General features: G+C 38.3%; 1 protein-coding gene and 1 pseudogene across 1 annotated transcript; one reads left to right on the top strand and one right to left on the bottom strand.

Moving 5' to 3' along the window:
* The first annotated feature begins 3,716 nt into the window (after positions 1 to 3,716).
* LOC138083482 (olfactory receptor 8B3-like) lies at positions 3,717 to 4,651 on the top strand (annotated as a pseudogene).
* A 7,885-nt stretch (positions 4,652 to 12,536) lies between these two features.
* Positions 12,537 to 23,193, bottom strand: LOC138083288 (olfactory receptor 8B8-like). Its single transcript, XM_068977073.1, has 2 exons — positions 23,165 to 23,193; positions 12,537 to 13,470 (listed from the first exon to the last, which is right to left on the bottom strand). Exons 1-2 carry the CDS (start codon positions 23,191 to 23,193, stop codon positions 12,537 to 12,539), a joined length of 963 nt encoding a protein of 320 aa, XP_068833174.1.
* Between the last annotated feature and the right edge of the window lie 854 nt (positions 23,194 to 24,047).

The following is a 24,047-nucleotide window of genomic DNA, read 5'->3' as shown; positions in this document are numbered from 1 at the left end:
TAGACTGTTTGGAGAATTTATGATCTAACGAATCTCAGAGGCAAGATATTTTTTCTGTGTTGATCATTGATAACTAGTTGATACCCTACATAGAGTAACCCCAATTATTGCACTTCTTTTCAAATAATGCATGTACTGTTACACTGTGGGATTTGTTAAGACACATTTTTGCATGCTATTTTTCATTTTTTAATTTGTTCAGAAATTTCTGGCTATGGACTTTTTTGAGGAAATGAAGGGGCACTCAGATATGGCCACTTGGTTCTGAAGAGGACATGAAAACTGAGCACTGACCACATGGATTGACAGGTCCTTTTTCTGCTTGATTATCTTTACTTAGGGTCTGAGAAACACAGACATCTTAGTCAGCTTTTAATACATCATAACTTCCACTGGCATCTTTACTGTGTATAATCAGACTTTCTTTGAGATGGAGAGCCAGGACTGGTACAAGGATTTCCCTGAAAAGAGTCTAGTGTCTCTTATTTAAAATTAATATCATAAGCATTTGTGAAGTTTCCTGGGGTATTTCTAACCTCTGTTTATATAATTAGTAATTTGCTTCAATACATTGGATTATTCTCCAAAATGCTATATCATGTATCATACCTTCTCTTACCTAATTTAGCTAGACTAGTAGATTTAAATACTATACAATGTATTTCAAAGATTGTAAACAACAGGTAGGGAGCTATGAAAAAATTTCAAAAAAACAAAAAAATTTAGATGCCATACTCTTAATTTTTATTCATTAGAAGTTCAGTGCCTATTGGTCTTTTCCATCTCTCTCTCTCTCAGGAGTTGTTATGAAAATAAATAAATCACTTAATTTTGGTAGCACAAGTCACTGTTTTGTGTGTGAGGAACTACTTTTTGAGCAAATTGAAGACATTCTTTTGAGAGTTTGATGCTTTTCTGTTAATAAGAGAAGGCTCTTATATTTCAAAATGATTATCTTTCCCTTCCTTCCACTAAATGTAAGCAATGTGTGTATAAATATAGACATATAAGTATTTATTTTTCAAATGCAAACACATATATATTTCTAAAATAAGTTGAACTTACCAAAGCAATTGTTTTGTCTCAGAAAAGTAAACATTCTCTAATTTTCTTTAATATGGTTTTAAGAAGGTTAAATTTTTTTTAATAGTTAATTTATGCAAAAGACTTCATAAATCAAATTGGTCTTTTCATGGCTTCTCATCAAAGATAACTCTTACTCAATTTCTTATTTAGTTTTAACCAATATTTAATCATAACTTTGAGAAATATATTTTTATTACATTGCTTGAATTTTCAAGTGGGTAATGGAGAACCATCGGAGGTACTTGAACTAGAGAGAGATACAGCAATGATTTCAGACTTCGGTGTTTATGGCTAAATAAGAGTGAGTATTTTCAAAAATGCTAAAATAATCATTAGAAGCCACTAAAGTTCAGTATTACTGTAGTTCAGTTTAAACATCCAAAGTCAGAAATTGTGTGGTGGCTAAGGAACATGGGTGGAGGTCATTGTGGTTGCAGATGTTGTGACTTGGTATAAGAGAAATGTTGAATATGTTCTGATGGCTCTTAGAGAAAAATAACATGATTTTCAGGTATATTTATTGATTTTCTTCTAGGTACTCTGCATTGTCTTAGATCTGGGAGCCATATAGTAAACAAAGTAGAAGAAATATTTTTCTTCATAGAATTTACAGTTTCTAGAGGAGCACAGATAATCAGGTGGCAAAAAAGTCTGATGAGTGCTGTGGTGGAGAACCTAGTGAAATTTATAAGCATGGATAATGAGAGCTGTCGTTTATTGACTGTTAACCATATTCCAGGTATTTTCTTAGCCAGTTCACTTAAGCTTTTTTCATTGAATCAACACAGTAGTTCAATCAAACAGAAACTGTTTCTACCATCACTATTTTACAGGATGGAACAGAAAGAGAAATCACTTACCCAAAGAATTATAGTTTGTAAGTAGGAAATTAAGGTTCACAACACTATCTCCAACTCCATAGTCCCTATTCTTTTCTGTGATGAGAAGAAATTGATAACCTCAGTTACTTAAATGTAACAGAAAATGACCCAGTGGGAGAATCAAGTAGAAATTTCAAATAAGTTTTTAAAAGTGTAAACTATAGAGGAATGTTGTTGTTGAGTTGCTAAGTCTTGTCTGACTCTGTGACATCATGGACTGTAAACCACCAGGCTCCTCTGTTCATGGGATTTCCAGGTAAGAATACTGGAAGAGATTGCCATTTCCTTCTCCAGGAGATCTTCCGGACCCAGGGATCAAACCCGTGTCTCTTGCATTAGCAGGCAGTTTCTTTTCCACTGAGCCACTGGGAAGCCCCATAGAAGGAGTATACAACATTGCAAATTATTTCAGAGATATTCTAGAGAGAGAACTGAAATGAGTTGCTGTAACACTTGAAAATTTTCAGATAAAGAAATAAGGAAACCTGGAAATAGGAGCCTTACAGAGAATTTGTCCATTGGGGAAATGGGAATAAGAAGGAACAAAATAATATATTAGTTTTTCCTTAGAGGTGAAGGTAATGAGGAGATGAGAAGTTACTTCAGATCTACACTGAGGGATGTACAATACCTAAAATGAAAAGGAGTAAAGCATTGAGCCCACAAGAAACAAAAGACAGGTCATGATCCAAGATATATAATTGGCTTATTCCCATGTATACATATAACCTATACACTGAGAAAAAGACTGAACAAGCTTCTAGCCTATTTTTAACCAAATGCATCCCATGATTACATACACATTAAATCTTCTGTGTCTAATCAGGTAGCAAGTGTAATAATAAAAACTTTTTTTTTCTCTGCTGCTCGAAAGGACTGAAAATAATTATCAGATATTATATTAGTTAAGAAAAATTTCCAAGGAATATGTCGATTTAAGTCTATGCTGTCTCCCTTAGAATCAAAGGAATTAAGCCTCAAGAATCTGAAAATGCATTTCCAGTATCAACTGGGTAGAGACCCCTGGTAAGAGAGCCAGCCCTGAAGTTTTCTGAACTAAGGGGGGGTAAGTTTTTGAATTCAAATTACAATATATAATCTTTGTTTTGAGAAAAATCCAGGGACCTAAATGAAGTGAAGCTTGTGGGAAAATCTCTTCAGGGGATTGGTCAGAGAATATTCAGAGTCATTCAGGGGCTCAAAGAGTATATCAATCAAGAAGTCTCCCCTAAGTAGGTGGAACTCTCAGTCTTCTACCTTTGTAGCTTTTACTCTCTGGCAGGGTAAATAACCTCATGAGGATTCTGGTGCCTTCATTTTGTATTAGAAACAGGGTTCTTGGTTCCTACCAGTGAAGACTAATCTGTATTAGAAGCTAGCTCCAGCTTGTTAGGAACACTGCCTCCAATTTTCCTGGTGAGGGAAGAAACATTGAGAGGAAAGTAGTACAATCCTGTCCTGGTCAACAGTTTCTCCCTCTATTTTTCCAGCGTCATCATTGCCTGTGGTCTTCCCACTATAGGCTAAGTTTGTGATGTCTATATTAGCTTATAAAAGCTCTGATAAAAGGAAAGTCCATTTCACTCTGTACATGATAATGGTAAAGATAAACTCCAAGGGTCTAGGTAGGGTCTAAGTTCATGCATTGCCAGTGTATACTCTATTGTAGGATGAAATATTATGGCAAGAACTGAGGTGTTTTCTAATGTTACACTTTTCTCCTGAGTCCACAGATTCCTTTAGAGAAGAATGGCTCCTATAAATGATTCTTTTGTGACTGAATTTGTTCTGTTGAGATTAACAGACCAACCATATCTCCAACTGCCCATGTTTTTCCTGTTTGTAGTAATGCATATGACCACTGTGATGGGGAATTTGGGACTGATCATTCTAATTGGGCTAAATTCACACCTACACACCTCTGAGTACTTTTTCCTCTTTAACTTGTCCTTCATAAATCTCTGTTATTCTTCTGTGTTTACACCCAAAATGCTGAGTAACTTCACATCAAAGAAGAATATTATTTCTTACATGGGGTGCATGACTCAGCTTTATTTTTTCTGTGTGTGTGTTTTTTTTTTTTTTTCCTGAGATCTATGTGCTGACATCAATGGTCTATGATCGCTATGTGGCCATCTGCAACCCACTTTTGTATAATGTTGTTATGTCCCCTAAATTGTGTTCCAGCCTTATACTTGGTTCCTACTTGGTGGCATTTTCTTGTGCCATGGCTCACACTGGATGCATGCTAAGACTGACCTTCTGTGATGCAAATACCATCCATCATTATTTTTGTGACATCCACTCTCTCTTCCAGCTCTCCTGCACAAGTTCCTACATCAGTGAGCTGGAACTTTTCATTGTGGTAGGTATTAACATCATTGTACCTAATCTCACCATTTTGTCTCCTATGGCTCATCCTCACCAATATCCTCCTCATATGCTCCATAGAGGGCAGGTCCAAAGCCTTCAATACCTGCAGTTCCCAAATCACTGCTGTTTCTCTGTTCTTTGGATCATGCATATTTATGTATCTCAAATCATCTTCTGCTGGGTCTATGAATGAGAGAAAGCTATCTTCTCTCTTTTACATCAATGTGGTTGCCATGATGAATCCATTAATCTATAGCTTGAGAAATAAAGATGTGAAAACTACTCTGAGAAAAGCTCTGAGGAGGAGATAAATTTAATTAGAAACCATCTCTCTGTACAATTAGTCACAGGGCAGGAATTTTCTGTGTTTAAAATAACTTTATTGACATTTTTTTTTCTTTCTCACCATGTTAAGGAAAATTTGAATCTTCTCTTATTTTCAGTTTTTGAAGAGTAGGTCTTCTCTCTTTCCTCACTGTTTGCACAATTTGCTTTCCTCTTTTCCCATTTACTAATATTAGTAAGAAGAAAGGCATTATCTCTGGGTTTTTTTTCTTTATCATTTCCAATGATTTCTCTCTGGAAATAGGAGACTGTTCTATAGATGATGAAATCAGTCCAGTTCAGTTCAGTTCTTCAGCTGTGTCCGACTGTTTGTGACCCCATGAATCAGAGCATGCCAGACCTCCCTGTCCAACACTAACTCCTAGAGTTCACCCAAACTCATGTCCAGTGAGGCAGTGATGCCATCCAGCCATCTCATCTTCGGTCACCCCCTTTTTCTCCTGCCCCCAATTCCTCCCAGCATCAGAATCTTTTCCAATGAGTCAACTCTTCACATGAGGTAGCCAAAGTATTGGAGTTTTAGCTTTAGCATCAGTCCTTCCAGAGAACACCCAGGACTGATCCCCTTTAGAATGGACTGATTGGATTTCCTTGCAGTCCAAGGGACTCTCAAGAGTCTTCTCCAACACCACAGTTCAAAAGCATCAATTCTTCTGTGCTGAGCTTTCTTCACAGTCCAACTTTCACATCCATACACGACCACTGGAAAAACCATAGCCTTGACTAGATGGACCTTTGTTGGCAAAGTAATGTCTCTGCTTTTGAATATGCTATCTAGGTTGGTCATAACTTTATTTCCAAGGAGTAAGTGTCTTTTTTTTTTTTCCCCAGACATTAACCCCAGAAAGCATTTCTTTTTTTCCCCCTAATTTAATGGCTGTAGTCACCATCTACAGTGATTTTGGAGCCCCAAAAGATAAAGACTGACACTGTTTTACCATCTATTTGCCATGAAGTGATGAGACCAGATGCCTTGATCCTAGTTTTCTGAATGTTGAGCTTTAAGCCAACTTTTTCACTCTCCTCTTTCACTTTCATCAAGAGGCTTTTTAGTTCCTCTTCACTTTCTGCCATAAGGGTGGTGTCATCTGCATCTCTGAGGTTATTGATATTTCTCCCAGCAATCTTGATTCCAGCTCATGCTTCTTCCAGCCCAGCGTTTCTCATTATGTTCTCTGCATATAAGTTAAATAAGCAGAGTGACAATATACAGCCTTGATATACTCATTTTCCTATTTGGAACCAGTTTGTTATTCCATGTCCAGTTCTAACTGTTGCTTCCTGACGTGCATATAGGTTTCTCAAGAGGCAGGTCAGGTGGTCTGGTATTCCTGTCTTTCAGAATTTTCTACAGTTTATTGTGATCCACACAGTCAAAGGCTTTGGCATAGTCAATAAAGCAGGAATAGATGCTTGTCTGGAACTCTCTTGCTTTTTTGATGATCCAGCAGATGTTGGCAATTCAATCTCTGGTTCCTCTGCCTTTTCTAAAATCATCTTGAACATCTGGAAGTTCACGGTTCATGTATTGCTGAAGCCTGGCTTGGAGAATTTTGAGCATAACTTTACTAGCGTGTGAGATGAGTGCAATTGTGCGGTAGTTTGAGCATTCTTTGGCATTGTCTTTCTTTGGCATTGGAATGAAAACTGACCTTTTCCAGTCCTGTGGCCACTGCTGAGTTTTCCAAATTTGCTGGCATGTTGAGTGCAGCACTTTCACAGCATCATCTTTCAGGATTTGAAATAGCTCTACTGGAATTCCATCATCTCCACTAGCTTTGTTCATAGTGATGCTTTCTAAGGCCCACTTGACTTCATTTTCCAAGATGTCTGACTCTAGGTGAGTAATCACACCATCGTGATCATCTTGGTCATGAAGATCTTTTTTGTGCAGTTCTTCTGTGTAGTCTTGCCACCTCTTCTTAGTATCTTCTGCTTGTTAGGTCCATACCATTTCTGTCCTTTATTGAGCTCATCTTTGCATTAGATGTTCCCTTGGTACCCATTCTATTGTTTTCCTCTATTTCTTTTCATTAACTGCTGAGGAAGGCTTTCTTATCTCTTCTTGCTATTCTTTGGAACTCTGCATTCAGATCTTATATCTTTCCTTTTCTCCTTTGCTTTTCACTTCTCTTCTTTTCAAAGCTATTAGTAAGGCCTCCTCAGACAGCCATCCTGCTTTTTTGCATTTCTTTTTAATGGGGATGCTCTTGCTCCCTGTCTGCTGTACAGTGTCATGAACCTCCGTCCATAGTTCATCAGGCACTCTGTCTATCAGATCTAGTTCTTTATTTCTATTTCTCACTTCCACTGTATAATCATAAGGGATTTGATTCAGGTCATACCTCGATGGTCTAGTGGTTTTCCCTACTTTCTTCAATTTATGTCTGAGTTTGGCAATAAGGAGTTCATGATCTGAGCCAGAGTCAGCTCCTGGTCTTGTTTTTGCTGACTGTATAGAGCTTCTCCATCTTTGGGGCTGCAAAGAATATAATCAATCTGATATCAGTGTTGACCATCTGGTGATGTCCATGTGTAGAGTCTTGTGTTGTTGGAAGCAGGGAACATTAGACTGACATATTGTAGATGTCTTATCTGCCTCTTGTTATTGGAAGCATGACTCAGACAATGTTTGATTTTCCTGTCTCTCTAGCCTTCGTTGAGCAAGAATATTTATTTCTCCTTTAATGCCTGAGATGGAAGGTTCTATAATGAATGTTTAGTATATCCCATTTTGCATCTGTAAACACTTCACATTAGGCTTCATCTGGCAAAGTGTATTTTTACCTCTGCACACCCAGTCCTGTACATCATGGATTGTCAATATATATTTATTGCCTGTTTGAGAGAATAAAGTTTAGTGTAGTTATTGCCTTATTTGCAGTTATATAGCTTTTCAATGAAGCAGTCTAGACCAAATTTAGCTTTCTGATTTTAAATCCACTTCTGCCTCTAAAGTATATCTAAATAAGCAATTAATAATTACACCATTTGGGAATGTTTGTAGGCATTGCAGAGGCCCATCTATTCCATTATATATTTTATCACTATTTGAGATGCCAAAATTGTGTTTAAAATTGGTCAAAAATCTTTCATTTGCAAAGCCTCAAAACAAAAATCTAACTTGTGGGGAGTTCAGGATGGGGAACACATGTACATCCATGGCAGATTCACGTCAATATATGGCAAAACCAATACAATATTGTAAAGTAACAAAATAAAAATAAAAAATAAAACTTGTTTTATTTTTTAGAAGCAATAAGCTTTCTTTAAAATTAGGTTTCATTCTTTCAGATTATTTAAGGAAAAAGTAATCCAGAGAGATGATATGGGGTGGGAGGTGGGAGGGGTGTTCAGGATTGGGAACTCATGTACACCTGTGGCAGATTCATGTCAATGTATGGCAAAACCAATACAGTATTGTAAAGTAAAATAAAGTAAAAATAAAAATTTAAAAATAAAATAAAATAAAATTGGCATACCATTGTAATCACTATTTTTGGCAAAGTTTTAGAAGAAATAACTTAGTTCTCATTTTTAGTTATCAAATCAAGCTCTGTGTGTTTCTCCATGTTAGTCACATAGTCATCTCCAACTCTTTGCGAACCCATGAAATATACCCTGCCAGGCTCCTCTGTCCATGGGGTTCTGCAGGCAAGAATACTGTAGTGGGTTACCATGCTCTCCTCCAGGGATCAACCCTTTGACCCAAGGATCAAACCTGCATCTCCCTCATTGCAGGCAGAATTCTTTACCATGAGCCACCAAGTGTCTGTTTGGACCTCACTGAAAGAAGGGGGAATCAAGATAGAATGTTTACATGTATAATGGAGAGTTATCCTTTGTAGTATTTGCTTTTTTGTGTGTTATGCAGTAAAGAAATTATGAGAGAAAGGATAATTCTATTGAACTTGTACAGCGGAGAGTTAAACAGGCAAGCTGTGAGCTTCTCCTGTGTCTGTGTAACAGGAGAGCTTCCCTGGTGGCTCAGATTATAAAGAGTTTGATCCCTGGATTGGGAAGATTCCCTAGAGCAGGAAGTGGCAACCCATTCCAATATTCTTGTCCGGAAAATTTTATGGACAGCTTAGCCTGGCAGGCTACAGTCCATTGGTTTATAGAGCAGGACATGACTGAGTCATTAACATTTTTTTATTTTCCCCCCAATTCAGTGTGAAAGCATACTCTCTGGGCAATTACAGAAACCACAAAGAAAATTTGCTAATTTTATTAATTCCATCCTCCACTCTTTTGCACAACCTCCTTACAAAAAAACTTGCACAGAGACAGACATACACAGATTGCTTTCAAGTCTTGTGTTTTGTGAAATCACTGCCTAATAACTACTGGAGGGCATGCAACGCACTTGCCATCTTTGCAAGCACTTCCAGGTACGTGGTTCCTGGTTTCACCTCCTAGGAACAAGGGTTGAACTAGAGATACTTGCCTATTTCAGGAAGAAATAATTATTGCTTCAACCACTCACTGTTCATATAAAAGAAAAATAGAATAAAACACCATGCACATTTTATAACTGTGAAGTGCCTAGCACACAAAGAAATGTAAGAGACAGATATACATTTAAATTTTCATTTGCAATATAGTAGACTTTGGCAAGGCATTCCAGTATTCCTGCCTTGGAAATTCCATAGACGGAGGAACCCAGTGGACTACAGTTCATGGGGTCCCAAAAGTGCTGGTCATGATGTAGCGACTAAATAACAGAGTTACATCCTATATGTGGGTAGATCCCAAAATAGATCTTACATGGTTACAATCATTCCTAAAAAATGATTATGTCAGCAAATGCCCTTGTTGAGGATAGACATGCAATTTTCCCCTCAGTCTGGCACAGTTGGTGTTTTCTATACCTTTATGACATTGCATTCTATATTCATTTAAGCATCAGATGAAGTAGGCAGTTTATATATGAGGTTTTGCTGTACAAAATATATACCTTTGTACTTTTTAAATATAAATTTATTTATTTTAATTGGAGGTTAATTACTTTACAATATTGTACTGGTTTTGCCATACATCAACATGAATCCACCACAGGTATACACGTGTTCCCCATCCTGAACCCCCCTCCCTCCTTCCTCCCTGTACCATCCCTCTGGGTTGTCCCAGTGCATCAGCCCCAAGCATCCAGTATCATGCATCGAACCTGGACTAACGATTCATTTCATATATGATATTATACTATTGTGTGTTAAAATTCCTCTCTGTGTAATGAAGTTTTACATTCTGAGGCTGGAATTTCCAGGTTCCTCACTGAGTGGTAGGAAGATGGAGTCACCTTGGATATTTAAAGTCTGTCTTACATCAAACTAAATCAATCCACTTCAAATAATAATGAAGAGAATGAATAGGGTGTCACCACTGCTCTTAGAAGTAGTGTTGTAATTTTCGCTGTACTATTTATTACCTATGTCAGTATATGTGTATCTCCTGGGAGAACTTTGAGGCAAATAGGAAAGGGGAATTTGGCTTCCATTTCCTCAGTTCAGTTCAGTCACTCAGTCATGTCTGACTCTTTGTGATCACATAGACTGTTGCACGCCAGGCTTCCTTGTCCATTACCAACTCCCCGAGTTTATTAAACTCATTTCCATGGAGTCAATGATGCCATCCAACCATCTTATCCTCTCTCATATGCTTCTCCTCCAGTTTTCAAGCTTTCCTAGCATCAGGGTCATTACCAATGAGTCATTTCTTCACAACAGGTGGCCAAAGTATCCGAGTTTCAGCTTTAGCATCAGTCCTTCCAATGAATAGTCAGGATTGATTCTCTGTATAATGGACTGGTTGGATCTCCTTGCAGTCCAAGGGACCCTCAAGAGTCTTCTCCAACACCACACAGCTTCAATTCTTCAGTGCTCACATTTCTTTATAGTCCTACTCCCACATCCATACATGACTACTGGAAAAACCATAACTTTGACTAGACGGAACTTTGTTGGCAAAGTAATGTCTCTTTTTAATATGCTATCTGGGTTAGTCATAGGTTTTCTTCCAAGGAGCAAGCATCTTTTAATTTCATGGCTGCAGTCACCATCTGCAGTGATTTTAGATCCCCCCAAAATAAAGTTTTTTTTATTGCTTCCATTGTTTCCCCATCTATCTGCCATGAAGGGATGGGACTTGATGCCACGATCTTGAAGTGAACTGAAGTCGCTTAGTCATGTCTGACTCTGCAACCCGTGGACTGTAGCTCACTAGGTTCCTCTGTCCATGGGATTCTCCAGGCAAGAATACTGGAGTGGGTTGTCATTTCCTTCTCCAGGGGATATTCCTGACCCAGGGATCGAACCCAGGTCTCCCACATTGCAGGCAGATGCTTTAACCTCTGAGCCATCAGGGAAGCAAGCCAAATTTTTCACTCTCCTCTTTCACTTTCATCAAGAGGCTTTTTAGTTCTTCTTCACTTTCTGCCATAAGGGTGGTGTCATCCACATATCTGAGCTTATTGATATTTCTCCTGGCAATCTTGATTCCAGCTCATCCTTCTTCCAACCCCGGGTTTCTCACGATGTACTCTGCATATAAGTTAAATAAGCAGGGTGACAATACACAGCCTTGACGTACTCCTTTTCCTATTTGGAACCAGTTTGTTATTCCATGTTCAGTTCTAACTGTTGCTTCCTGACCTGCATATAGGTTTCTCAAGAGGCAGGTCAGGTGGTCTGGTATTCCCATCTCTCTCAGAATTTTCCACAGTTTATTGTGATCCACAGAGTCAAAGGCTTTGGCATAGTCAATAAAGCAGAAATAGGTGTTTTTCTGGAACTCTCTTGCTTTGTCCACGATCCAGCGGATGTTGGCAATTTGTTCTCTGGTTCCTCTGCCTTCTCTAAAACTAGCTTGAATATCTGGAAGTTCACAGTTCACGTATTGCTGAAGCCTGGCTTGGAGAATTTTGAGCATTACTTTAGTAGCATGATATATGAACTCAAAAGTCTTTCTGTTTTTGACAACAGCAGCAAAAGACAATCAAACTGTTTTGCTAAAAAGAAAAGAAGGGAATACCCAGCATGAGAAAAATTCATGTCATTCTGAGACAGAGGAGAGTCAACTTTAAATCAGGAATGTTTTCTTATATTTCATGCTCACTGAAATAGAATAACATAATCAACAGTGTATAGATTATACTGAAGAGTAATACACTTGAAGTCAAAATGATATGAATTTAGTCTACAATTTTTCTTTCTAAAGCTGTGTGACTTGAAGTAAATTATTATCCACTCTTGGCTTCACTTTCCCACCCATGCAAACATGTATTTTGATGACTGGCCATGTGTCAGTTTTACTTACAAAGATGAAAAATCAAACTCTTCCCAAGAAGAAGCTTAACATTAAAGGTTTACAGATGGGAAAGGGATTATCCTTGATACTCTTAGAACCATCAGTCTCTGGTATTTCAAGACGGTATATCTGACCAAGTGAAATATGGAAAGATAAGAGTAGAAACAGAGTATTTTATTTATCCTTCTTAATACAAGTTGATAGATTAACAGTAACCCATGTAATATGATTCAGTCTAATGTTATGTAATTCATTATTTGGAGGCCATTTGTCTTTTCCCAGTGGAAAAATAATTTCAAAATGATAATGAAAAAGATAATATGTTCACTATTTAATATTATTACTATGCAAGAAAAAGATATGATATGTATTTTGAAAACAGTGAGAAAATTTATAAAAATGGAAATAAATTATTCAAATAGGACTCAAATTTCTTTAAGATACTAGGTTTAAAAAAAGATTAAAAATATGGTAAGAAGGTTGTCAATAAAATTAAAAACTCAACCTCTCATGGTACAAGTTACTTGTGTACACAGACAGTTCTAATTAAAACTGTCTCCTACTCAGAGTTTTTCTCAGAGCAAGTTTAACATCTTTGTTCCTCAAGCTGTAGATTAATGGGTTAATCATAGGAGCCATATTGGTGTAAAAGACGGAAGAGATTTTCCCCTCATCCATAGACACAGCAGAAGGTGGTTTGAGATACATGAATGCCCCTGATCCAAAGAAGAGAGAAACAGCAATGATGTGTGAACTGCAGGTGCTGAAGGCTTTGGACCTGCCCTCTGTGGAGCTGATGTGGAGGATGTTGGTGAGGATGAGACCATAAGAGACAAAGATGGTGAGACTGGGCACAATGATATTAATGCCCACTACAATAAACACTTCCAGCTCACTGACGTAGGTACTTGTGCAGGAGAGCTCAAGCAGAGGGAGGATGTCACAGAAATAATGGTTGATGGTGTTTGCATCACAGAAGGTCACTCTCAGCATGCATCCAGTGTGAGCCATGGCACCAGAAAATGCCATCAAGTAGGAACCAAGCATAAGGCTGGAACACACTTTAGGGGACATGGCAGTGTTATATAAGAGTGGCTTACAGATGGCCACATAGCGGTCATAGGCCATTGATGTCAGCACATAGCATTCAGAAATGCTGAAAAAACAGAAGAAGTAGAGCTGGGTCATGCACCCCATGTAAGAGATAATATTCTTCTTTGATAAGAAGTTAATCAGCATCTTGGGTGTAAATACAGTAGAATAACAGAGGTCTATGAGAGACAAGTTAAAAAGGAAAAAGTACATGGGAGTGTGTAAGTGTGAATTCAGTGCAATTAGGATTATCAATCCCAAATTTCCCAGCACAGTGACCATGTACATTCCTAGGAACAGGAAGAACAGAGGGAGTTGGAGATCTGGCTGGTTGGTTAATCCCAACAGAATGAATTTTGTCACAAAAGAGCCATTTCCAGGAGCCATTCTTCTCTAAGGTGATCTGTGAGCACAGAAGAAAAAGTTACATACAGAACAATGACTCAATTTTCACACAGTATCTCCTCTCACAAGTGTAGTATTTGGGCTGGGATATCTGAGAATAACCCAGCTTGGACTCATGGAATTGTCTTACCTACTCTCTCACGGAACTGTGTTACCATTATCCTGATTCTGAGTGACAGGGAATTTCACTTTTTGGGATCTTTATAAACTAAGTAGAAAAGAATATCAAAACTTAGCCTACAGAAGGAAGGAAACCACTGCGCTGTGCAGACTTGACTGCACTGGGAGAGAAACAGACAGTGGATAAAGGAGAGGTTTGGAGCAGGGTTGACTCATTCTTCCCACATCTCAACATTTCTCCTTTTACTTGGAGTCTCCCCTCACCAGTAAGACTATAGGCAGAGACTCTAGCAATTAGGTGCTGGCCTTTAAAGCAGATTAGACTGGTGAGGTGAGAACAAAGAAAATTGCTTCTTAACTAAAACTGAATGGCCAGAGTCTATGAGAGGTTAACTCTTCACCCCACATTACAGAGTAAAAGCTGTAACTGTAGATGAGTGAGACTTCCATCCACGGAGAGGGAACTTACTGACTGATCTAATGCATCCTTTCAGGCCCCATGTCTCTGAGCAGTCTCTGATCCATGCCTTGAATAGATATTTTTCTAAGTTTTATGTGAGTCTCAGGGTGCTAAATTGGAAATAAATTGCGATATCTTAGATCCTTGGACTTCCATTTCAAACAAGAAGGGCGTGAATAAATGGAATTGAGAAACTCACCTTCCTTTCTTCAGAAAACCCCAGGGCTTTCTTATCATTGGTTTTACCCTCTGGTCTTAGTAGGGCAATTTCAGGTTCTGAAGCTTTGGTTCCTTTGATTCTAAGAGAATGCAGCCCACATGTATTTTCTGATTTGACTTCAAAATCTTTTAGAAATATAGATCATAATTTCTCTTTATGACTTTCAGTCTACTCAAGCAGCAGAGAAAAATAAACATTCTTCTTTATTATTATTTTTGTCACTTGGTAAGTCACAGATTTAATGTGAGTGTAATGCTATAATGCACTGACTTATAAATGCGGCAGAAGCTTGTTCAATCTCTTCCCCAGGGAAATACTCTATGTAAAATAGGGACCTGGGGGGATTGCATTTGCATCCTGTACCTTAATCTGTCCTTAGTCCCTTAGAGATTCCATAGTTTACTCAAGTTTTCACTTAGGGATTGTCCATTAACCAAAGAAGAGCCAAATCTCCCATGTTCTGTTCATTTAGATTACAGAAATGAAGAGAAAGCCCTAGTCTTTTTTCCTACAAAAACAACTGATGCAAAAACAATTTATGTACCAAATATGTAAGATTCAGAAAATTGTTAAGAGAGTCTTTCACCCCGTTCATGCATGAAGCCAGACATATTGAAGCTGGGTTTAAGGGCAGTGAGCAATTGCATTTCTGGAGAATATGATTCAGAAATGAGCCCTAGCAAATCAATGCTGGCATTGTGCTTACTCGCTCAGTCTTGTCCAACTCTTTGTGACCCTATGGACTGTAACCTGCCAGGCTCCTCTATCCATGGGGATTCTCCAGGTAGGAACACTTGAGTGGGTTCCCATGCCTTCCTCCAGGGATTTTCCCAACCCAGGGATCGAACCCATCATTCATTGCAGGTAGATTCTTTACAATCTGAGAAACCAGAGAAGCCCAAGAATACTGTAGTGGGTAGTTTATCCTTTCTCCAGGGGATCTTCCTGACCTAGGAATGGAATCAGGTTCCCCTGCATTGCATTTGGATTCTTTACCAGATGGGCTACCAGGGAATCCCAATAAACTGGCTTATCAGTGACTCACTTATAGGAAAAATGTTCCCTCTGAGATTTTCTAATCGATCAATTCTCTACACAGTCTAGAAAATAACTCTTATTAAAGGAGTAAAGGAACACTGGGTCTTCAGCTGAAAGCTTTCTTATAATTTAAACGGTTCTGAAATAACAATTTTCTTCTATATCAGAACTTGAACAGAGCAAAAAACTCAGGTTTGTGAGTACCCTCACCATTTTGGTTTCTGCACCGGAGTAGAGTTTATAGTGAGACTGTATCTCAGCCTGTTCTATCTACCTCAGTGTGGCCTTTTTCTCACCTTACAAGGTGAAGAAAGTGCTCATCAAGTTTTCAGATATTTTTCAGAGCTATTGAAAAAGATATATATGAAAGCTATATATGAAAGCATATATAGCTGTAGAATCACTGCATTCACGGAGGGAGGTGAGCTCAGGATCTTCCTATGTCGCCATCTTGAACCACATTCCCTAAAACTGAGCTTCCGTGATAGCTCAGCTGGTAAAGAATCCACCTGCAATGCTGGAGACCTGGGTTCGATCCTTGGGTTGGGAAGATCCCCTGGAGAAGGGAACGGCTACCCATTCCAGTATTCTGCCCTGGAGAATTCCATGGACTGTATAGTCCATGAGGTTGAATAAAGTCAGACACAACTGAGTGACTTTTCACTTTCATAGAGATATACATCCCCCAAGGAAAAGCTGAAAATAAATTCTTATTACCTATTCAGCAAGATGACAGAAAAGGAAGCCCTAGAACCACCTACCCTCCATGAACACACTGATTCAGAAACATTTCAAGTACAGATTTCCTTTGTAAGAAATCCAGAGAGCCATTAGAAAGGTCCAGCTCCCAGTAATGTGTGAAACCAGTTATACAGAACCTGTTAGGGAAATTCAGGAAATCCTCTTTTCATAGTACTTATTCTTCCAAAGAACCTTCAGGTTGGGGCCAACTCCCCAGCTCTAGCTTCTCCCTGGGGAAGGAAAGGTATGCACTATGTGGCCAATGCCCCAACTTCTACTTGGGCTGCCCAGGAGACTGGCTTCAAGACTGCCTGTGTCAGAAAGCATAGGGGACCTAGGATACAGAATTAGTAGCTATCCTGGGTGAGAGAGAACCACCCAGGGCTGGAAGTCACTATAGTTCCCCCTCACCAGATCAGCAGAGAACAAAGTACTGAAAACCCCTCTCTTATAGCTTTCCCTGGAGAGGAAGGAAGCACACCACACATCTTGGGACACATTATATCTGGGGGCTGCATGTGGACTTGGCTTCGGTCTTGCTTGTTTAGACCACTGAGGGGACCAAGCACTTGGAATACCTGGAAGCCCACTAAGAACAAAGAGAGAAGGCTGAACTAACACAAAGGACTGGCCAGGCTTATTAGTGCTTTCTCCAGTACAAGGCTAGCCCATGAATTATTAGGACAGGTGAGTGTTTGGTGTAACATGCAGACACCAAAGCAGAGACTCGGTGAAGATGAAAACTAGTTGAAATATTTTCCAGAAGAGATTAAGATAAAGTACTGCAAACTGACTTTAATGAAATGGATATGTAAAGTACCTGACACAGAATTCAAAAAAGTATCAAGCTTACTGTAATTAGAGAATAATACATAAATAAAGTGAGAATTTCACAAAGATACAAAAAACTTAAAAATACTAAGGAGAAATCATGGAGCTGAAGAATAGAATAGAGAGAACAGAGAATGTCACTCAGTCATGTCCGACTCTTTGTGACCCCATTGACTGTAGTCCGCCAGGCTCCTCTGTCTGTGGAATTCTCCAGGCAAGAATACTGAAACAGGTTCCTCCTTCTCCAGGGTATCTTACCAACCTATTGAACCCACACCTCTTTCACTGCAGGAGGATTCTTTACCATCTGAGCCACCAGAGAAGCTTAAAGAATACATATATATTTATTTACACACACACGTATTTAGTAGGGCTACCTTAGTGACTCAATAGTAAAGAATCCACCTGCAAAGGAGATGTGGTTCAATTCCTGGGTCAGGAAAATATGCTGGAGACTGGCAACCCACTCCAGTACTTTTTCCTGGGAAATCCCATGGACAGAGGAGTCTGCTGGGCTATAGTCCATGGGGTCACAGAAGAGTCAGACACAATTTAGAAATAAACAACATTTAGTAGGGAAAAACAGTATCATTTTTACCTATATAGTAGGGTCCCCTAAGTAGTAAAAGAAAGTACCAGACTCTCTGAAATTTGTCAAACTGCACAGAATAAGAAGTGGTCAAAATTCAAAACCCAGAATAATGACCTTGCTACCACAATTATGGGATACTTTTTGCAAGGCAACTCTAAAGAGAGAAATATTGAAAAGATTAAAAGACATTGTAAGATTCCATTCTGTCTGTGTGTTAGTCGCTCAGTCATGTCTGACTCTTTGTGACCACATGGACTGTACAGCCTGCCAGGCTCTTTAATGTCTGAGCTACTAGGGAAGCCCATTTTGGCTGCTACAATAAAATCTGGGGCTTCCCTGGTGGCTTGGATGTTAAAGTATCTGCCTACAATGCAGGAAACCCAGGTTCAATCCCTGGGTTGACAAGATCCCCTGGAGAAGGGAATGGCAATGCACTCCAGCATTCTTGCCTGGAGAATTACATGGGAATTCAGGACAGAGAAGCCTGGCAGGTTCTAGCCCATAGGGTGGCAGAGTCAGACATGACGGAGAACTAACACACACACACACACACACACACACACACACACACACACACACACAGTAAAATCTACAGATTGAGGGGCTTATAAAAAAAACAAAGTTTATTTCTCAAAGTTCTGGATCCAAGGAAATCCAAGATCAAGGCATTGGAAGATTCAGTGTCTGGTGAGGTCCACCTTCCCGGTTCACAGCCTGCCATTTCTTGGTATATCCTCTCAGGACAAAAGATAAAGTAGACCTCTCTGCTACCTCTTTTACAAAAGCCCTGATCCCATCCATGAGAGTTCTACCCTTATGATGTAATCAACTACCACAGTTCTCACCTCCTAAGACCATCACATTGAGGATTAGGTTTCAACATATGAATTTCAGGAGGACACAAACATTCAGTCTATAGTAATCTTCACTTAAAGATTACACATTTTGCCATTTTAATTTTAGGTTTCCCTTTGAATTTTTTTCCTTCATTCTTTGTATCTACAACCTGAAAACTATGTTTAGGATCATTCCAGTATATCGCATTGGATTTTGAAAATGCTGTCCTCATACAATGAGGAAATTAATGACGTAGCATTTTGGAAAATAATCCAAATAAATAGACAATTATTAATTATAGGAATTGCAATTAGATATCCTTCTAGGAAATTCCAGGAATGTTTGTGATATTAACAAGAGACACCAGACTCTCTTCTCAAGAATTATTTTGACAACCAATACTCCCCATTTCAAAGCAAGTAGCCATGATTGAGGGATGTTCTTTTAGTCAAATCTTGTCATATTTTGAATTTTTAAACAGACCAAAAGAATAGAAGTCCTGGGCACAAAGGCAATGGATAATTGCAGTTCTGGACAACAGAACTTAGAAATATGTCCTAGCAAATCCCACAGTGTTACAGTACATGCATTATTTGAAGAGAAGTGCAGGTATCTGGAGTTTACCTTACTATGTATATCAACAGTCTTATCAATGACTTATAGGAAAAAGGTTTTCTCTTAGATTCACTAGTTCATATAGATAAATTATCTACATAGTCTAAAAAATAACTCTTGGCAAAGGAAAGAAAGGACACTGGTTCTTAGGAGACAGATTTCTTAAAATTTCAAGTATCCTAAAATAAACTTTTCTTCTGTATCAGAACTACAACCTTGTGTGAAAATATATTAATGTGTTAATTGTCCTTGTGTATTAAGGAATAAAGTTATGAGGTATGAAACAGTTCCTATCAGTGAAGATAATTAGTCTCAATTGGAAATTGTCTCAGCAATAATCTAAGTAAACAGCTCCCTCTGATGGGAACTTTTTTCTTAAATAATATTGGAACTAACTTAGAAGAAAAAAAATTGCTCTAAAGAGACACAGATGTATAGAACAGACTTTTGGACTCTGTGGGAGAGGGAGAGGGTTGGATGATTTGGGAGAATGGCATTGAAACATGTATAATATCATGTAAGAAATGAATCGCCAGTCTAGGTTTGATGCAGGATACAGGATGCTTGGGGCTGGTGCACTGGGATGACCCAGAGAGATGGTATGGGGAGGGAGGTGGGAGGGGGGTTCAGGATTGGGAACTCATGTACACCCGTGGTGGATTCATGTCAATGTATGGCAAAACCAATACAGTATTGTAAACTAAAATAAAGTAAAATAAAAAATAAATTGCTGTAAGAAATATAGCAAGAGTATAGAAGAAATTTTCCTAGAAACACACAACCTACCAAAAATGAATCAAATAAAGATCTGTGGCAAGCAAAAGAGCAAAATTAGACTATTATCTTACACCAAACACAAAAATTAATTCAAAATGGATTAAAGAATTAAGTGAAAGACCTGAAACCATAAAATTTCTAGAAGAAAACACAGGTGCTAACCTCCTTAACATTAATCCTAGAAATGTTTCTAATTAATTAATTTTTAATGAAAGCATAGTTTATTTACATTGTTATATTAGTCTCACATTAGTTATACTAACAGCATAGTTATTCATTCATTTAAATTTTTATATTTCATTTATAAGTGAAATATGTAGAATTTATCTATCTCTATATGACTTGTTTCACTAAGCATAATAACTTCATAAGTCCACCAAACTTGCAAATAGGAAACTTAGTTTTTTTGACTGATTAGTACCTGCTGCATATATATTCCAAACCTGATTCATCCCATTCATTTACTAATGGACACTTAGGTTGCTTCCACATCTTGGCAGTTATAAATAATGCTGCTATGAACAATGGGGTTGGAATTAGTGTTTTCATTTCTTCAGATATACACCCAGAGTAGTAATTGCTGGATCATACAGTGATTCCATTTTTAGTTTTCTGAGAAACCTCCTTAATGTTTCACATAATGGCTATATCAGTTTACATTCCATCCAGACTCCATGTGGATCTCTCTTTACAGCCTTGGTTGTGAACAGTTGTTTTGCTAATCCTCGCTGATTTCAGCAAGAGTTGCTCTATATGTGGTTGTAGTCTGATATGTTCTTCAGGGAAGGTGAACCCACTGTCTTCCTACTCTGCTATCTTGACCTCCCTTTTTATGTTTTTAGTTGTCATTGTTATAGGCAGTCTCTGCGCTGAGGGCCAGTTTCAGGCAAAACAAGTTCTTCCGTGATCTGTTTGAGCCTGCACCTCTCACTGTACATTCATGAAGACTTTCTAATTTTTTGTGTGTATGCCTCTTAAAAGTCCCAGTCTTTAATGTCTGGCTTCTAAAAGACGAAAATAAAAAAAAAAGGAAGAAGAAGAAGAAGATGGAAGGGATACAAGGTACTGGTCTGGTCTTTTAATTCCCTGAAACTCACTTCAGCTGGGCTGGGGGGAGGAAGGGGCAAAGCCATGGTGGGGAGATGCACCAATTATGGCTGCTCTCCTCTCTGCACCTCTGATTCAGAAGCAACCATCAATAATCAGACAAGAGACATTGGATATTTAGAGGAAAATGACCTATTTACCACCTGGGTCCCATAAGCATTCTTGCAAAGCTCAACTGGAACTTGTGCAGGTGGGTTAGCCATAGGGTTGTGTGGGGGCATGGGTAGCTGCACTACAGTGAAAATGACTGAAATCAACCACAATCAACTGTCCAAATGTCCTGGAAGTTGTGAGGCTTCAATAGACTACACAGCTCCAAAATAATTATATAAGATAGATTCTGGCAGTGCAATTGTTTTTAAGTGGGGAAATATTTGCAGGGCTTCCTATTTGCCCTCTTCCCAGGATCCTCCTCCTTCCCCTTTTACATAGCAATCTATTTCCTTTCACAGTTACCCACCAGCTCATCAAGCCAGTTACACATGTTTAAACCTAGCATACCCTCTCATATTTTCTTACTTGTTTGATATATTCAAATACATTTAGAGGGGCTATATCCTTGACTTAAAATAAATATTATTTAAAAGAGTATCTGACCTCTTGTTTTTGAAGAACACATCTGATCATTTAAAACAACTTCATCGAAACCTCTTCAGTGTTCTATGCTGTAAACATAATTTATCCAACCATCTCACATAGACAGAGATTTTATATACTTACAGTTTTTATCATCAAAAGCACTGACAAAATAAACACCAGTATACATACATCATTTTATGCCAGTACTTTTACATCAATAATATCCCAGAAAGTTGTCTTTCTGTGTGTTATATAAATCAAATATTTCTCTGAAGTGAGTGAGTCAGTCAGTTCAGTCGCTAAGCCTTGTTTGACTCTTTGGAACCCCATGGATGGCAGCATGCCAGGCTTCCCTATCCGTCCCCAACTCCCAGAGTTTGCTCAAACTCATGTCCATAGAGTTAGTGATGCCATCCAACCATCTCATCCTTTGTGTCTCCTCCTCCTGCCTTCAATCTTCCCCAGCATCAGGGTCTTTTCTAATGAGTCAGTCCTTCACATCAGGTGACCAAAGTATTGGAGTTTCAGCTTCAGTATCAGGTCCTTCCAATGAATATTTAGGATTGATTTCCTTTAAGATTGACTGGTTGGATTTCCAAGCCATCCAAGGGACTCTCAAGAGTCTTCTCCAGCACCACAGTTCAAAAGTATCATTTTTTCAGCACTCAGCTTTCTTTATCATCCAATTCTCACATCTATACATGACTACTGGAAAAATCATAACTTTGACTATATGAACATTTGTTGGCAAAGTAATGTCTCTGCATTTTAATATGCTGTCTAGGTTGGTCATAGCTTTTCTTCCAAGGAGCAAGTGTCTTTTTATTTCAAGGCTGCAGTCACCATCTGCAGTGATTTTGGAGCCCCCCAAAATAAAGTCTCTCACTGTTTCCAGTATCTCCCCAATATTTGCCATGAACTGATGGGACCAAATATCATGATCTTAGCTTTCTGTATGTTGAGGTGTTTTTTTGTTTTTAATTTATTTTCAATTGAAGGATAATTGCTTTATAGAATCTTGTTGTTTTCTGTCAAACCTCAACATGAATCAGCCATAGGTATACATATATCCCCTCCCTTCTGAAACTCCCTCTGATCTCCCTCGTCATCCCAACCCTCTAGGTTGATTCAGAGCCCCTGTTTTAGTTTCCTGAGCCAAATTACCATTGGCTATCTATTTTACATATGGTAATGTAAGATTCCGTGTTACTCTTTCCATACATCTCACCCTCTCCTCCCCTCTCCCCATGTTTATAAGTCTATTCTTTATGTCTATTTTTCCATTGCTGCCCTGTAAATAAATTTTTCAGTACCATTTTTCTAGATTCTGTATATAGGTTAGAATACAATATTCATCTTTCTCTTTCTGATTTACTTCACTCTGTATAATAGGCTCTAGGTTCATCCACCTCATTAGAACTGACTCAAATGTGTTCCTTTTTATGGCTGAGTAATATTCCATTGTGCATATGTACCATACTTCTTTACCCATTCATCTGTTGATGGACATCTAGGTTGCTTCCACATTCTAGCTATTGTAAATAGTGCTGCAGTGAACAATGGGATACTTGTGTCTTTTTCAATTTTGGTTTCTTCAGGCTATATGCCTAGGAGCTGGGTCATAATGTGGTTTTATTCCTAGTTTTTAAAAGAATCTCCATACCGTCTTTCATAGTGGCTGTATCAATTTACATTCCCACCAACAGTGCAAGAGCATTCCCTTTTCTCCACACCCTCTCCAGCATTTATTGCTTGTAGACTTTTTGATAATGGCCATTCTGACTAGCATCAGGTGATATCTCATTGTAGTTTTGCTTTGCATTTCTCTAATAATGAGAGATGTTGAGAATCTTTTCATGTGTTTATCAGTCATCTGTATGTCTTCTTTGGAGAAATGTCTGTTTAAGTCTTCCCCTGTTTTTTGATTGGGTTGTTTGTTTTTCTGGTATTGAGTTGTATGAGCTGCTTGTATATTTTGGAAGTTAATCCTTTGTCAGTTGTTTCCTTTGCTATTATTTTCTCCCATTCTGAGGGTTGTCTTTTCACCTTGCATATAGTTTCCTTTGCTGTGCAAAAGCTTTTAAGTTTAATCAGGTCCCACTTGTTTACTTTTGTTTTTATTTCTGTTGCTCGAGGAGGTGGGTCATAGAGGATCTTCATTTGATTTATGTCATGAAGTGTTCTGTCTATGTTTTCCTCTAAGAGTTTTATAGCTTCGTGTCTTACATTTCTTCCTGTAATTCATTTTGAGTTTATCTTTGTGTATGGTGTTGGAAATTTTTCCAATTTCATTCTTTTACATGTAGCTGTCCAGTTTTCCCAGCACCATTTATTGAAGAGGCTGTCTTTGCTCCGTTTTGTATTCTTGCCTCCTTTGTCAAAAATAAGGTACACATAGGTGAATGGTTTATTTCTGGGCTTTCTATCTTGTTCCATTGATCTATATTTCTGTTTTTGTGCTAGTACTATCTGGCCTTGATGACTGTAGCTTTGTAGTATAATTTGAAGTCAGGAAGGTTGATCCATCCATTCTTCTTTCTCAAGATTGCTTTGGCTTTTGGGGGGTTTTGTTCTTCCATATGAATTGTGAAAATTTTTGTTCTAGTTCTGTTAAAATGCCATTGGTAATTTTATAGTGATTGC

The sequence above is a fragment of the Capricornis sumatraensis genome, chromosome 8, assembly GCF_032405125.1.
Source record: "Capricornis sumatraensis isolate serow.1 chromosome 8, serow.2, whole genome shotgun sequence".
Lineage (NCBI taxonomy): Eukaryota > Metazoa > Chordata > Mammalia > Artiodactyla > Bovidae > Capricornis > Capricornis sumatraensis.
The sequence above is the reverse complement of the archived record's forward strand: the minus strand, read 5'-3'. Positions and strand labels throughout refer to the sequence as shown.

Coding starts and splice junctions, on each gene's coding strand:
- LOC138083288 (XM_068977073.1), bottom strand. CDS start 23,193: ATGCTAGTCAGAATGGCCATTATCAAAAA. Junction 13,471..23,164: donor AGAATGGCCATTATCAAAAA/GTCTACAAGCAA, acceptor ACCTTAGAGAAG/AATGGCTCCTGGAAATGGCT.